Below are 15,949 nucleotides of genomic sequence, written 5' to 3'. Positions count from 1 at the left end.
AAACAATTCTGAAACTGAAATCTTATGCAAAAACTATTAGGCCAGAAGAAGAGCAGTTTTAAAAGATTATTGGTTATGAGTGTGATCTGCAGAACTTTGTGTGCTGGGGACAAGTTGTGGAGTTTACTGGGTTTTGTTTAAAGTTTATGGAGGTGGATGATTGTAATTAACTGTCAACTATTTCACCACAAGTGGCAGATAATCAGTTGCTTCAGTCATAAGTTCTTTTGGATGACTGAAATAAAAGTGTTTCTGTTCTCATGAGATCAGCACTGTAAAAATGTCTCTTGTAAATTGAATGTTAAATTTTTAACTTAGATAATTAGCTTATTAATTTATATTTCTGATGTAGGTAATTAGTTTATAGTCTCCTCTTCTCATTGAGATGGAAGGCTTAACAGAGGCTTGCCACTAGGTTCAGCCAAATTTGAAATGAAAACATTCTCTTATTACAGATGGAATTTTTAAAAGAGATTGAAGGAGAGGCTTGTTCCTTACATGGATTTTATTTTTCTACCTGTTCATTAAAAATTTTCTTCTTGGGTATAAACAATTAAATGATAAAGTGAAGTACCCAACAATTAAACAATATCACACTTCCATTCATCTGATACCTGTTATTTGCTAATACCTTTTTGTTGTAACATGTTCCAGATGAATTTCAATTAAACTGTAGATATCTTGCAAAGATACTTCCCAAAGCATACTCTGTAACTCATACTACTGTTATTAGCAACCTTTAAATAGGCAAAGCAGCCATAAGCCTGCTTTAGCACTTCATCCTGATATTTTCAGGTCTTTATAGCAAAGCAGCTTGTAAAAATAATTGCTAGTTGGGTATGCCTATCATGTATAGCATTAGAACACACAGTTATTTTCCTGTGACAGTATAAGGAAATTAAACTAAGACTAGAGAAAATTTGATAGGTAAGACCTGCTGTAAGGGAATACTGGTTAACCTGTACTGCAGTTCATTTGGTTATTGTTAAGTCTGGTACTTTTAATTTTTTAAAAATTTTTGTAACACTTTGGGTTTTTTCTTTTTTGGCAAGGAGGGAGAAGAGCAGCTTGTAGTTTGCATGTACATGGAACTGGTGTTCCATGTATACCTTGAAATTATTTTATCAAATCTATTTTGTTCAGTTTTCTTACAAGGGTGTTGTGTGGGCTGTGATATGTCTTTGACATATCCCAGTTCTGCTGGATCAGCAGGACCTGCTACTCTGATGCTGGAAGGAGTTACGCAAGTTTTAGTATTCTGCTTTAGTATTGCTCTCTGCATGCTCAATGCTGGGTGCTACAGTATGTTCTCAGTGTAACTTGACATTTCTTGAAACTGAAGTTCAACTGGATTCTATTTAATTTTCTGGCTTCTACTCCCCTCCTTTCCTCTTCCTCTTGAGGCTGGCAGTTTTACAGGACTCTGCTTGTATGGCACACAAAGGGAATCTTAGGCAGCAGACGTCTTGCGGATTTTCTTTATTACTGGAAGGGTTAACTTTAACAAGTCCAGTACACTGAAAAACATCAGTTTTCTTTAAATAGTCTGTAGCCTTTTTTCCTGTTCCAGCTTGTGTATTTTGCCTCTTTATTTGCTGCTTTCAGTCATTTGATCATTTCTGTAAATGAAGGCAGGAGGAAAAAACACATGCATCACTGAGACCCTTTCAGAGTGATCCTGTGCTTCTTTGGGGTATTGACACACTGGCTGTTTGCTTTTTGCCATCAACATGCTTTTGCAGTGCCTGCTTTTTAGAACAAATTAGGAGAATGAAATGCTCATGCTGTTTGGCCACGATATTTCAACCAGAGTTTGACTCCCTAGCTGAGGGTAGCATTATCTTTGACTTAGCCAGTTCTCATGTACCTTTTGTGTTCTTCAGATGCAACACATTTTTGGCATTTAAAAGATGTTACTTACCTTCATGAGAAGCAAAAATGAAGAAAAATAAGTTTAAAAAGTGTTTGAAGTGACAGGCAAATTTTAAGTGAGATAAATACAAAATGAAGTCTTCATAATATTTGGTTTTTACTTGATTTGTAATTAGTCTTTGAAAGAAAGAAAGCTTCTTAAATGTTTACTACTGATACTCTTCCCCCAGCTCTGTTACTCATTGTCTCTCCTAAGGATACAGCATTGCTTGGTGAGCTGTGAGTTTGGCTACTTTTGTCCTGTGAAAACAGTTAAAAACTGTTTTTTTTGTTTGTTTGTTTGTTTTGTTTTTGGTTTGTTTGTTTGTTTTAATTTTTGATTGGTTGTATTTTTTTGTTTTAATCTGGGTTTTTAAGAATGTAATGGAATGAAAAATGTAAAAGAGCAGGCAGATAAAGAGGGAATTTTAATAATTAATCAATATTGTCTTTGCCTTAGTTAATGCTTTTAGATAATTTAATCAATTTTAGATAATTGTTGGTTAGATGTCATTGGCTATCTGCAGTAAACGTGGAGGATGTGCTCAGGAAGTACACATCCATAGAGCTCTCTGAAACAGGTTGCATGAGCTTTAGCAAATATCCAGGCCTTTTGGCTTGCTTATCCAGTCTGATAAACTCAGCAGAATGCAAACTTCATAGTGTTGTGTAGCATCTAGTCAGTTTAATTCCAGATTTATCTGGCTGAGTGTGAACACAGATCAGAGCAAAGAAAATTAATTTTTCAAATAACATAACATTGTAGCTAGCCTTTATAATTGTTCCTGTGCTCAGTGCAACTGTATTTGATCACATTTGCCACAAGCTGCTTTTAGAAGCTTTATCTTCTGCTCATTGATGTATTTCTGTGAGATCTTTTAGTGCTACAAATGATGTGTTGATGGAATTTCTCAGTCAGCAGTCCTTGTTTTTAATGTCAGAATTTCTGTGGGGAACCATCAAGGTTCCCTGCTTTATTGGCTTTTTATGTCTATAACTTTATTACAGTATTTTTTTATAAGTCTGAAGGTACTTCCTAACCCTTGTTAGTGAGAGCTCTGCTTTCCCAGACTGTGCATTGTTCCATCTGCTGTAGCCCATTTTTATGTTTGTGTTTGATGTTTCTGGAGATGCAGAACTGAAAGAGCCTTTCTGATTTAGCAAATTCACCTCCTATTGCCTTGGGCTGTCACACCACAGGAAGAAACTGCCAAATAAAATCTGAGAGAGTTAAAGTGGAACTTGTGAATTTTTGTTCCTCCACACCTCAAACCACTTTTAACAGCTTGGCCGCTATTATCTTCCCACTTGTCTTATATTCTTAATGTCACTTTTGGTTTGGCTTTCATCCAGGCAGTAAACACATTCTGGTGCTGCTTTGTCTATAGCAGCAAAGTTTTGATCTTTCTGCTCATCCTGTATCACTTAAATTCTCACCAGGTCTTTACACATTTTGACATAATCAATTTTCACCTGCCCTACCTTTAATTGCTGCAACACTGCCACAATGGGTCTGTTAGATATTTTGCTATCAGAATAACTGCCCTGTTGATTTTCCAGTTTTCAGCTGATCCTATGTGCAGTACTTCTCTTGGTGTTTTGAGGTCTGCAATTAAATATTCCTCTTTGTCTCAATCCTGACATATAGAATGAGTGACAACACTGCTAATTTCCACCGGTGTTTCAGGTACTCACTGCTCTCCTCCTTAAGCAAAAGCATCTGAACAAAACCTGTTTGAATAGCAAGTACTCAATTTCAGGTCACTTCTCATAGTTGTTCTCTGCTGTGGAGCCCCGAAGAAATTAATGGCTACTGTTGTGGTTGGCTTGAGTCTGTTTTTCTCTCTCTTTTCATAGTTACTTCACTGCAATTTCTTCTGTTTTTATTTCTATCTCTAGTTGAAACAATTCACAAACTTAAAAGCTGCTTTTTTTCATTATGTTGTTTTTGTCTTTATCTTTTTCCCTTTTTTAATCGCAATTTCAGAATTACACTATTTTGTTTTTCTGAGTCCAAATATAAATGTTATGTTTAAGCATCATTATTGTCATATTGGTTGGTTGTTCCTATGCTGTTTACAGCAGCCATGTTGAGCCACTAATTTTACTTTTGTAAAAGTTATTTTTCCCACTACTTTGTCACTGTTACTGTTATTTGTTTTCATTCCCTACTTACAGGCTGATATGTTGTAGAATCCATAGACTGTAGACTCTGGCCAGGGTTTCTATCCCCAGGGCTCTTACTAAAATAAGTGCCATATCCTGCCTGTAGTCTTACCTGTTCTGGGTGCTGTCCCTTTCCTTTGTAGCATTTATCATCTTCTTGTGGCCTGTGTATAAGCATGGTATGAATAACTAATTCAAGCCAACCAGAGCTACCTTTATGTTTTCATGTTTTCATGCTCTGAAACCCTCTGAAGACTGGGAAATGGACAGGCTTCAGAGGGTGTCCCTTTGTACACCTGCTCTGGGAATTTCTTCCTTCCGTGATTCCTCTTCTAGCTGTACCCTGTACTTAGATTCCTTAAATCTTGGGGTAGAATTTTTTCTCTATTTTTTTCCTTTAATTTTGGAACAAGGCACTGGTATAACCTCTTTCTCACTAGAGATTCTAGTCCTTTGCTGTGAATATTTCCTTGCTTTCTAGCATCAAGGTGTATTCAGGATAGAAGTTTTCATGGAATGGATTAGTTGAGGTGTTAGGGCATGGGTTGGACTCAATGATTTTGAAGGTCTCTTCCAACATAGTAATTCTGTGATGTAAAACATCAGTTTTTTACCTAAGTTAGCTACTGCTCATATAAGCAGTAAAGCCCATGCAGAAGTAACATTCCTTTGATCTGTCTCTTTATTTGGTTACTGTCAGATTGAATATACTGTCTTCAGGAATGAGAAGTCAGTCTCCCAAAAGGCAACTGGGCTGAAGCCTGTTTGGCTGTTAAGGTGTAGTGAGAAGATTTGTTAGCTGCATTTTCTCTTAACTTATTTTTTCCTTGGCTACTGATTTACATGATCTGATTTTTTTTTCATCCATTTCAGTATACTGTTTAAATAGAAATAGGCTTGATTTATATTGCATCCTAGAATTTGAAACATTCCTTCTTCATCTTATCTGGCATGTGAAACTGTTCAGCTGGAGCCATCCTTGCCGGTTTTGTGGAGTTTAATTTGTTTAATTCTTTGTTTCAGGAGGTGTCTGCTGATCCTTCAGGAACTCTCACAGCTGCTGAAGAGAGAAAAGAGAAGGTGCCAAGCCCACATCTCAGTCATCTTGTAGTTTTGACATCTGGCAATTCTCTGTATGGCTTGGCAGAGAGAGTGGTGGCCACGGAATCCTTGTAGGTTGTTTACTGTACACACTGTATTTGTGATCACTGAAAGCTATTGATTGTTTAAGAAATTGTGGTTACAATCCAAATCCTTCTTGACAGGTCAAAAATTTCTACCTCTCAATGTGATGTTAAATATGAGTGATAAAGGTGATTTCTTTATTGAAGGTACTGAAGTCTAATTATTTGCTCTAGCAACATGCAAACACAAGAAATTAAATTTTACTGTAGATGATCCAGTAATTTCTGACAACATATGGCCAAATCTATCAGGAAAAAAGTTCAATTTCAAAGATGCTAGTGGGAACATTTAATCTGTATGGTTAATATTCACCTTACATTAAATACTTGACTCAGAACTGATTAGTTCATATCAGTTTGGCTTGAATCACCATGTTCTTTGCAATGGATAGAAATGTACCTATGTCACACCACAGGAGAAGATGACATTATAACAAATTTATGCAAATGTAACAAAATTATTTCTATTTGATAAGAATAATAGAGCTAGGAATGATTTTTTCCTCACATGAGATAACACTTAAAGATTAGGAGTTAATTTTAAAAATATTTTTTTTCATGAATGTGGAGTTAGAAATATATTTTCTTATTATGTTGTTATTAACAAATTCTGCCCCTGGGAAGGAATACGAGATCAAGTTCTATTTCATAGATTCACTAGCAGAAATTTAATTGGGAATGTTATTTTGAAATTCTGAGATGGATTTATTAATATTGATGTTGACTATCGTGCAGTGGAAATTGTGTGACTCTTGGTCAATGACTTTACTAGACCTCATGTCAGGTCTAGTGCAGTGTATTGTCAGTAAAATAGAAATACAAATTTTTGATATTCAAGCCTTAATCTCTTTATTCAAATATTTTCTTGTTTGCAAATACATTTTAAAATTGTCAGAATTGAGACTGCTAGTTGATATGCTGGCACACAACTGATACGGTTCTTCTCAGGACTAAATTTTCCAAGGTTACATATTGTTATTGCCAGATACGTCAGCTGTAGAGTAAAAATTGTAAAGAGACATACCAAACATTGCACTTAGTTCACAGTAAATTTTCTTTGCTTTCAAAGGGTATTTCTGGCTGAGCAGTTTGAATTTCTTCAGCCTCATCTTGATGCAGTGATGCCAGCTGCCAAGAAGCCTTTTCTTCAGCAGTTCTATTCTCAGGTCAGAATTGTGTAATTCACAGCTGATTCCCATACAGAAGATTTGAAACTTGTACATTATGATGAAAATACTTCTACATCATAGTTATATATTGGTCCTACTGGCCACATATTTACTGAAGTGAATTTTATTTATTTTCTATTTCAGACAGTGTCAACTGCAAGTGAACTACGTAAACCAGTTTATTGGATTGTTGCTGCTAAAGCCATTGATTATGAACAGATGCTTCTTCTCATGGCTAATGTGAAATGGGATGTGAAGGAAATCATGTCACAGCACAACGTATATGTAGATGCACTTTTAAAGGTGAATAGTTTATGGGAAATGGTGCGCTAGAGTTTATATAAATGCTAAACTGCTGTAATGCTTCACTAAAACTGTTCAAGTGGCATGGCTAGGACAATATATCATCCTGACAAATGAGATCTATCCAGAAGTGTCATTATTCTTGCTTCTAAAGCATTGTATTCAATGATGATTTTTTGACTACATGATGTGTGAAAGTTAGCAAAAAAGTTCAGTGAGTCTCACATTGAAGTCTGGAATGGTAGAGAAATGTGTAGTAAGCAGAGTAACAGACGGAAATTCAGTGGCCAGAGATAGCATTTAAAAAAATCCCAAAACACCCTATTTCCTGTTCTAAATAATTTTTCTGATTGTCTTTGAGATGTATCATAGGAGCTGTAGGTCAAATCAGCACCAATAATGATCATGCAGTATCTAATTGAAATTGTTATATTAGAAGTTAATATTTGAAAAGGAAGCTAAAGGAAAGTTATTCGCCCAACTTATCAATTGTGTTCAGTAGATGTCATTATACAATTGCCATGTCTTATGGCATACAAGACTAGTTCTTGGGACAATGCCTTTCTCATCCTTTTATATATGCCTACTTAATGTTTCCAAAGGTCTTCAGAGGGAAGTTCTGGCAGTGGTAGAATTATGGTAATTAGTTATACTATATTAATTACTAATTCTTTTCAGAGAAACTGGAAATTTTATTTTAAAGATGTGTGAAGTGTGAATCACAGAAAAAGCTACACATCTATGTGGAATAACAGTTTGGATAACACCTTCATACTTTGTAGCTCTTCTCTGCTAAAAAAAAAAAATCAAGGCAAAGAAGGAAGAATTTGACAGAGGATATATCATTGCACTGAATTTGATGGAATCTTTGTGATTATCCTTATTTATGCTGCTGTGACTTTTTGATATCAGTATGTGCTTAAAATAGTTCATCTCTGGGGCAAAACTTTTTTCTTCTGTGAGTATGCAACTGCTGATGAATCTGCTTCAGGACAATCAGAAATAATACAATTCACAACCAGTTTTGGTCTCTCTATTCTATAGCAAGTACTAGTTGCCACAAAAGCTTTTAAATAATTGCTAAGCAATGAGTGATTTTTTGTGTACACTGGGACTCCAGGAATACCAGATGTGAGCACAGTGATTGAAGTAATAATGAATTACTTTCAGCCGTGTGCATACATACACAAAGTTCTATATTCAGTCATAGTATGTTGGAAGCAGATGAAGTGGGGAAAGAAGATTGTTGAAGAAATAGGTTGTGGAGAGTTAGGCATCTTCACCTTCAGAAGAATGAGTTGTATGCCAGTTAAAGCATGAAATTGTGGTACCCTGCATTTTGTTGACAAACTCATCTTTCAGAAAATTTGTGTTGAATGTCAGCTGGTTACTGAAGTTCTCTTCTGACTTTCTTCACTTACTGAATTTTTGAGAGGGTCTGCAAGAAAAAAGGAAAAGGACAAAACCCTAGATTAACAGCTTTGGAAATAAAATCTCTGTTGGGCAAGTATGGTCTTAAAAGACTGCACTGCAAATGGCTTTTGCTGGTTATGCAGAGGAGTTCTTTATCATTCTGCTTGATATTGAAGCAATTTGATACTTTTTATATGCTAAAGGCTTTAATCATTGGCAGAGGACTTTTGTTTCACTTTATGTCACAAAAACCATTGTAGCAGTAATTGCATTAGTTAGGACTAGTTTCTCACTCAAGATATCAGCTGAAATCCATCCAGGCCATTGATTTGTGTGGAAACAGGTGCCTTCCTTTAACCTGAATTGTTACCTAGTGCTGCAGTGTGGTCCTAACCTGTTAAGATATTGTCTCTTTCAGTGGATTTTCTCGGCTCCTTCTAAAGCACTGAGGAATTACCTAATGTGAAAAGTTGAAGAATGAAAAGTGGTTACAATGTTTCTGAGCTTCTCTTTGAAAGCCGGTGGGATGGGTATTTAGAGGGATAAAGAGATCATAGCTGGATTTTCTTCAGGGTCTGTATTTTGACTTAAAGAAGTTAAATAGGAGTTTAGGGAGTGAGACAATGAAAATGGCACCTGAAGGATAAGCTACTTGGTTCATTTTCAGAGGTGTCAGTTTCACAGAGAACTACAACTCTGGGGAACAGAGCAGCAGTTCCTTTAAAAAAAATCACTGATGTAATATTGTGAGTGACATACTAGAAAGTGATGTTTTCTGCTTTACACATAAAATTGTCTACAGTTTGTGCCTGTTAAGCCTCTCTTCTTTGCTCCTACTTTTCAGTATTCTCATGTGCATTTCTAATTAGTTGTTGCTGATGTTGGATGTATAGAGTATGATCTATTTTTACATTAAAGAGTAAACATCTTTTATGTTTTATTAGGAATTTGAAGAATTTAACAGGAGGTTGAATGATGTGTCTAAGAGAGTCCGTATTCCATTGCCAGTCTCCAACATCCTTTGGGAGCACTGCATACGCTTGGCCAATAGAACTCTTGTGGAAGGGTAAGTATTTATGAAAGTCTTGCTCTTGGGTAAATATGTCTATAATGTTTATTTTATAGCATTAAAAGTTCTAATTTTATAGTGTCCTTGTGAATTCATGTGCATTTGGGGACCCTATAAATTAGCAGTGCTTAACACACTCCTTAGCAATTGTCTCACAGTTTGGTGCAGTATTAAGCCTAAAGAGGGTGGTCTTGATCCTAGATACTGCTGAAGAATGACACTGAGTGTTTTACTGAAGCATTTGAAAATACAGCACTCTTTCAAAGAAACTTCTATATGAAAATTATAATTTCCCAGCAGAGTAAAGAAGGAAGTTACAATATAATAGTCAGTACTTCCATGGTGATGCCATTTCTTTGCCAGGAAGAAAGGTGGAGTTATAAGCACTGTTTTCTTAAAGTACCCATGAACGTGAGTTTTCCAAATTTATCAAGAACAGAGAGGTGTCTCAGATGGCTTGCTTGAGCACCTTCATCAGGAACCTACACCTTGCTCATCCCTTGCTCTTGTAATCAGTGTCCCAGTCTTTTTGGATTCAGTTTTGTAGCCTGAGTATTGTAGACTTTTCATTCCCTGCATTTATTTTTATGTTCTTGTCCCTCTGCTACATATGATTGGGCTCTTACTAGAACAACTTCTTCATCATAGAATATGTGCTGTCTTCTACGCCTTCTACATGTTTCCATACTTCTTTCCTGGTTATCTTTTACCTATTCACTCCTTACTAACTATTTTACATTTTGGTCTAAATTAGGACCTCAACAAAACACTGTTCTTCTCCAAGTGCCTACTGAGAATCATCAGCTTCCACTGCTTCCTTAAAGCCATCATTTTTCTGTCTGCTGCCCAGTTTTTTCATGCCATCATCCTTTTGCAGTCTTTAGAGAGGTCAGTTTCATGTTCAGGGTAACTAATACTATCCATGATCTGTCTCTGGCCTCTCAGTTCCTTCAATATAACATATGGCCTATACAACAATTTTGAAATTTTATTTTCTATTTATCATGCCTCAAATAAAAGGAAGTGAAACAAAGTCTCTTCTCCTCTCTGTTCCCCTTACCTTTAAGTTGATAACATTGTCAGTCACAATCAACCTCCTCTACCTCCCCTGTTGCTTTTGTTTTCAGCTTGTTTCCTTTACTTATATCACATTCATCTTTTGTGGCTTCGGTGTTCATGAACCAATCAGTCCTTATCTGTGAAGACATATGAGCAAGACTCATATGTCTTGCTCCATGCTGCAGCTCAGGTTCATGTTTGCGACTTACCATGAAACTTTGACCTTTACTTCCACCTAAGCAGGTTGGACTAGGACTACTTTCCTGATATAATTTGTCCTGTACCATTACTGAGAATGTAGAAAGTACTTATTATCATCTCATACCAAATACTTGCCTGTAATTTCTTATTCTTGGCCAGTTTTGTTATTTTTACATACCTTGTAGGTTCTGTGGAAAGGGAAGGAAGGTGTTCTGAATAGGTGACTCTCTGAATTCGTAACTTCTTTTTAGCTCTGTATTCAGTGAATGTATGGAGTTAAAAGCTATGAAGGCGATGTTTTTCATCCAGTCAACTGAAATTGCTTTCATCAGGCTCTTCACTGAATGAAGAATTACCTCCACTGCAGTCAGTTACATCTTAATCTTTAACTTTTGTCCTTCCCTATCTCCTAGTTCTGTGTGTTTTCCTGTTTCCCAGCTGGTTTCTTGAGCTTACTGAAAATCATCTGCTAGTCTTCTATGAAGGTCCAGAGGACTTTTGCCTTGACTCTTTCTCTTTTTGTCTCTTACTTTTGCATTCTGCAAATTCTTTCTGTGTACTAACTCTTCAAGTGTGAAATTTCTTCATATTCTTAACCTGACTTTTCCATGTATCCATCTTTCAACTGCATGTTTCTGCTGCCTCTTTTGTGAACCAGTGAAAAACTGAGCTTATTTTAGATTTGGTAGAGGGGAAGAGTGATACAGGGTTGTCACTTGTGGAGCAACTGGTGGATGAGCTGGATTAAGTCTCTCAAGTCACTGTGCCGCAGACCCTGTACCCTGTAGTTGAAATTGGCGTTCTTAAGGGCATTGCAGTGTCATTTCCTTTGATCTTGACAAATGCAGTTCCTTACCCATTTGAAGAACTGCAAAGATCGTTTTCCTTGTTTGTTGCCTATCACTCCACTGTGATCCTTGCTGGTATCACTCTGCCCTTAAAGTTGTCTACTGTCTCCTCTAACCTGTCACTGGTTTGCTGTCAACCTGTTCTCATTAAATCATCAACTTCTCACAGAGATGAGCCAGTGCTCCCCCTTCATCCTGTGGTTGCTGTAGCTGTTTTTGAACAAGTAGCTTTGTGTCTTTGCTGCTCCCACTTGGTTCAGCAAGCTCCTGGAGGCCATTCCGAAAGCTGCTGTGGTACCTTTCAGACTCTAGTGGTCATGATCTCTTGAAACTGTAGTCCAGTGTGCTAATTAGTGTTGGTTTAATTTCCTCTAATTTACTTATAGTAAGTTGTTCAATGTAGGATTTTTTGTGGCTTTTGGGAGAGGAGGGTGTGATGTTTCTAAATACCACTGGGTACAGTGGGGTTCTGTTTGATGACTGGGCTAAAATGTGTTTTACTAATGCAAACAAAGCTCTGCAGCAGACATCCTAAGAGAAATTCTTGTCTGCTCCTAAAGAGAAGTTCTTGCCTGCTTTTGACTTAAAACCATAATTTTGCTCCTCCTCAAGGTTCAAAAGGAAGCAAAATTAATTTTCATTTCATTCTAAGTTCTGCTTTGCACTGTTTCTCTTTCTAGTTATGCCAATGTAAAGAAGTGCAGCAATGAAGGACGTGCCTTGATGCAACTGGATTTTCAGCAGTTCTTGATGAAACTAGAAAAGTTAACAGACATTAGGCCTATTCCAGATAAAGAATTTGTGGAAACCTACATTAAAGCATACTACCTGACAGAAAATGACATGGAATCCTGGATAAAAGAACATAGGGTAAGAATTAAATTTGCATTATTTTCCTCTCTATTGAGAAAATTCACCCTGATGATAAAAACATGCTAACAATTATAAATAATCAATTGTTCTATGTGTTAAAAATTAATATAGGCATATATATGTATATTTTCATTTATTTTAATAAAACATCTAGGAAGCAGTATAAATATAAGTGCATGTGTGCAGGTACATGTTAATTTATTTCATATTAATTTAGTATGTGTTTGAACTGGTTCAGCATCTGATGACTGGGGAGGATGACTAAGTCTCACATCTGCCTATTGTATCAAAAAATGTAGAGAGCTAGAGCAAAGGGAAATTGAAAACCTTTGTGAGCTCTTCAGAATATGCCAAAGTGCACAGTTTGATCATCAAGAATTATGTTTTGGGATCACACCCTCATGGCCTTTAGGATTAGATTGCTTAAACTAAGTTGTAAGGCACAATGGAGAAGTCATTGCTTTTTCTTTCTTCATTTATACTGCTTAATCAGCATTTCTTGCTGGGATAAGTCTATATTTGTGTTTTGAAAACATTCAGATGCTTTCACTCTAGCATGAACTAACAATTATAACAGATCTGTGTAAGTAATAGTCACATGCTATTGGAGATACCCATCTTTGAAGTAAAAAGTCTTTTAAAGTGAAGCACTTGAAATCTGTATTATGGGATTAAATCCCACTAGAAACAGAGGGAAGAAATATGTCTTTGATTTAATTTTCCTTGTATTGCCTGGAGCCCCAAGAGAGATTGTGAGCTATGAGGTTTGATGACCTACAAAGAAAAGCTCTTTTTTAAAACATATTGGTGGAAGCTATATTTTGGATAGTGTTAAGACATAAAGGTAATACTGGCAAATATGGTGTTTCCACAGGTGTTAAGAATTGTTTTCTTCAGATTTTTGACATTTTTTCCTCCTTTATCATATACTGAAATCAAAATTGTTTGGAGACTCTGCAGACAGAAGCATTTAGAAGCTTATTGGAAATGGGAAGTCAAAATAAAAAAGATCACCAACATTTATCACAGTTTGTGGAAAAAAATAGGTTTTGTGTTAAAAGCTTAATCATTTGCATGTGTTTTCCCACCAAACCTCCGAAAGAATGGAAAATACATTAAAAATTGATTTATATACATGTTCACAGAGTTACTTTATGTGAACTCTTTCCAGTACTTTTAAAGTCATAAGCATTTTTCATTATAAGCTACCATGTAGCAAAATACAGTTTTGTACTCTGCCTCAACTATGAAAACTATTCAGACATGACTGAACTACAGCTTTAAATCTCCCCTGTGTACTGGTGCTCCTATCAGTTGTGAAATCCACACTGAGTATGTCTGCGTATTTTAAAATTTTCTGTCTTTCTCTGGTGTTTTATTCTGCCCTAACATGATCTGTTTTTGTTTGCCAGGAATATTCCACTAAGCAGTTGACCAATCTGGTGAATATTTGTCTGGGCACCTACATCAACAAAAAGGCAAGACAGAAGCTGTTAGCTGCCATTGATGACACAGACAGGCCTAAGAGATAACTGGAGAAAGCTGCTTTCTTTCTGACTTGTACCTTTTTCTGTTCATGTGAAGCACGCGGACATTTCTCTCGTGGACTGATGACAACATTAGAAATGTTGTGCATGACCTTTCTTAGCAACATTGGAGGCACTCTGAAGTGACAGTGTTCTAAAATATGACTTTTCTAATCTGTAGAATTATTTTCTGTTGCATTTCTTTATTTCTTTTTTCTTTTTTTTTTTTTTTTTTTTTTTGGTTACTTGCCCTTAGTAAAGGGCCACTGTGTATCATTGATGAGCTATATGTTTTACAAAAGTGTATACTGTAAGTAAAATCAAAATCAGAGAGAAACACAATGGCTTAATTTATCATTGATGCTCTTTTTAGATAAAAGGGCTACTTGAAAATATGATTTCTTTCCTCCCTGCTTTCACCTCCAGAAATTGTGCTGTATTATAGTCCAGTGTAAAGTGAAAGGAGATGTATAATAATTTGATCTATGTATCCTGCATGTGGATTAAGAGTGCAGCTCAACTAAGTACTCTCATATTAGAGCCCATCATCTTCATATGTATTTAAAAATGTCTCTTTATTTCAGAATTAATTTAGTCATATCAAAATTATTGACTTCAGATTAATAGAAGATAATAAACATTGTATGCTGATATGATTTGTTTGTGAGACTTTGTTTTTCCAATTTAGGAATGCAAAATGTCAGCAATAATGCCAGGGAATTGGAGTAATGTTTTTCTGACCGAAGTTTTGGATTGATACTAAGATAATCTTCCTGTTTCTTGCTTTGCTGTAGGATCTTGAGCAAAGTAAAATGGCTTGACTGCATATGTGCCCTAGAAATCAATTTGTCAGAGCATCACTGACTTCACTGAAATGTTCAGGTTTACCTTTGGTTTTCAGTATATAAAGTCTCAGGAATTTTATTTTTTATTACAAAATCAACTTTCTGGAGTGCTCTCAGACAATTTTAAAGGAAACTTTGAGCTAACAGATAAAATAAATTACATAGGCTGCAATCCACTGGTGTGTACAGCATGCTAAATTCTCAGTTTGGGATTCCTACTTGCCATTGTACATTAATTCAGACATAAGGGAACCAGGAGTTAGTGAATATCAGCAGTAATGCAGTGACAGAAAGTAGCCACATAGAGTCATCATGATTGTTCTTTCCTGTGGCCTGATTTCCTCTTTCAGAAGTGTACTGAGCATCATTGTGTGAGTTTAGAAAAAGCCTGTATACAGTTTTAGAAGAGTGATAGAATTAACATTTTAAACATTGACTGTGTGGTATTCAGCTTCCTTGTTTATCTATATTTTAAAGGAAATAAGATTTAAAACAAAATTTGCACTGTTCTTTATTGCCCATGCTGTCTTGCCTAGTCCCGTTTAAGGCTTGCTTAGTGGTTTGTCACCGTATATGTTGAAGCTGAATCACTTTTATCCTCATTAAAAAGGTGGTACGAATGAAAGTGTGGACTTCTGCGTCAGCCTATCTGCCCTGGAGTCAAATCCTGAGCAAGAGCTCTTGGAAGAAATAGAAACATATTAGGGACTATTAGTGTAAAATATCTTTCCATTTTCTTCTCTTGGATGAAATAAGAAATTCTAATATCTTTACCGGTGATTTGATGATCTGAACACATTTAATTTCTCCTGAGCTGCTTAGGTCACTATAATTTTAGTGCTTACCAAAAGGTAGAGGTATAATCATTGGAATGCAGGGTCAAGGTGAGCAATTGAATGAACCACAATCAGGAGTGATTTTTTTTTTTTTTTGGTAGTATATCTATAGTTAGACTTGTTATTTTTAAGTAAGCCCCCAAATAAAAGAATATGCAAGAAGCAGTGTAAAACATGTGCAACAACGGTATGATCTTCATTCATATATGCCTCAGAAATAATTGTATTTTCCACAAGAACTTTTCCTTGCTGCCCAGGATTGATGATTGATGCCAAGCAGGAAGCCACATAACTAAATGGCTTACATACACTTTTAGATACATGTTTTTAGGTTGTCCTGTGTGAAATCAGGTGTTGGACTCATTGTTCTTTGTGGGTCTGTTCTAACTCAGAATATTCTATATATTGCTTGGTTCTGACTGACTAATGAAGCTAAGTTTTCACTGAGTACTGAATTTTTATCTCAGTAAAGATATGTTTGGTAGTTTCTATCCTCTGATACGAGAATATTTTATAAACCATTGGTTTTTGAGCATCTCTGTGCAT

At 36.0% G+C, this 15,949-nt stretch overlaps 1 protein-coding gene across 2 annotated transcripts in view; it reads left to right on the top strand.

Moving 5' to 3' along the window:
* Window positions 1-14,373, top strand: part of VPS50 (VPS50 subunit of EARP/GARPII complex) — an 80,251-nt gene extending 65,878 nt beyond the window's left edge. For both annotated transcript variants that reach the window (XM_021551762.2, XM_021551761.2), the window contains 6 exons: window positions 5,101-5,249; window positions 6,331-6,427; window positions 6,575-6,733; window positions 9,091-9,212; window positions 12,004-12,193; window positions 13,609-14,373. In XM_021551762.2, coding sequence (XP_021407437.2) covers window positions 5,101-5,249; window positions 6,331-6,427; window positions 6,575-6,733; window positions 9,091-9,212; window positions 12,004-12,193; window positions 13,609-13,728 — 837 coding nt within the window. In that variant the 3' untranslated portion in view covers window positions 13,729-14,373. The remainder of the gene's footprint in view (window positions 1-5,100; window positions 5,250-6,330; window positions 6,428-6,574; window positions 6,734-9,090; window positions 9,213-12,003; window positions 12,194-13,608) is intronic.
* The last annotated feature ends 1,576 nt before the right edge of the window (window positions 14,374-15,949 follow it).

Source organism: Lonchura striata, chromosome 1, assembly GCF_046129695.1.
Source record: "Lonchura striata isolate bLonStr1 chromosome 1, bLonStr1.mat, whole genome shotgun sequence".
NCBI lineage: Eukaryota > Metazoa > Chordata > Aves > Passeriformes > Estrildidae > Lonchura > Lonchura striata.
This window is presented reverse-complemented; position numbering and strand designations above follow the sequence as displayed.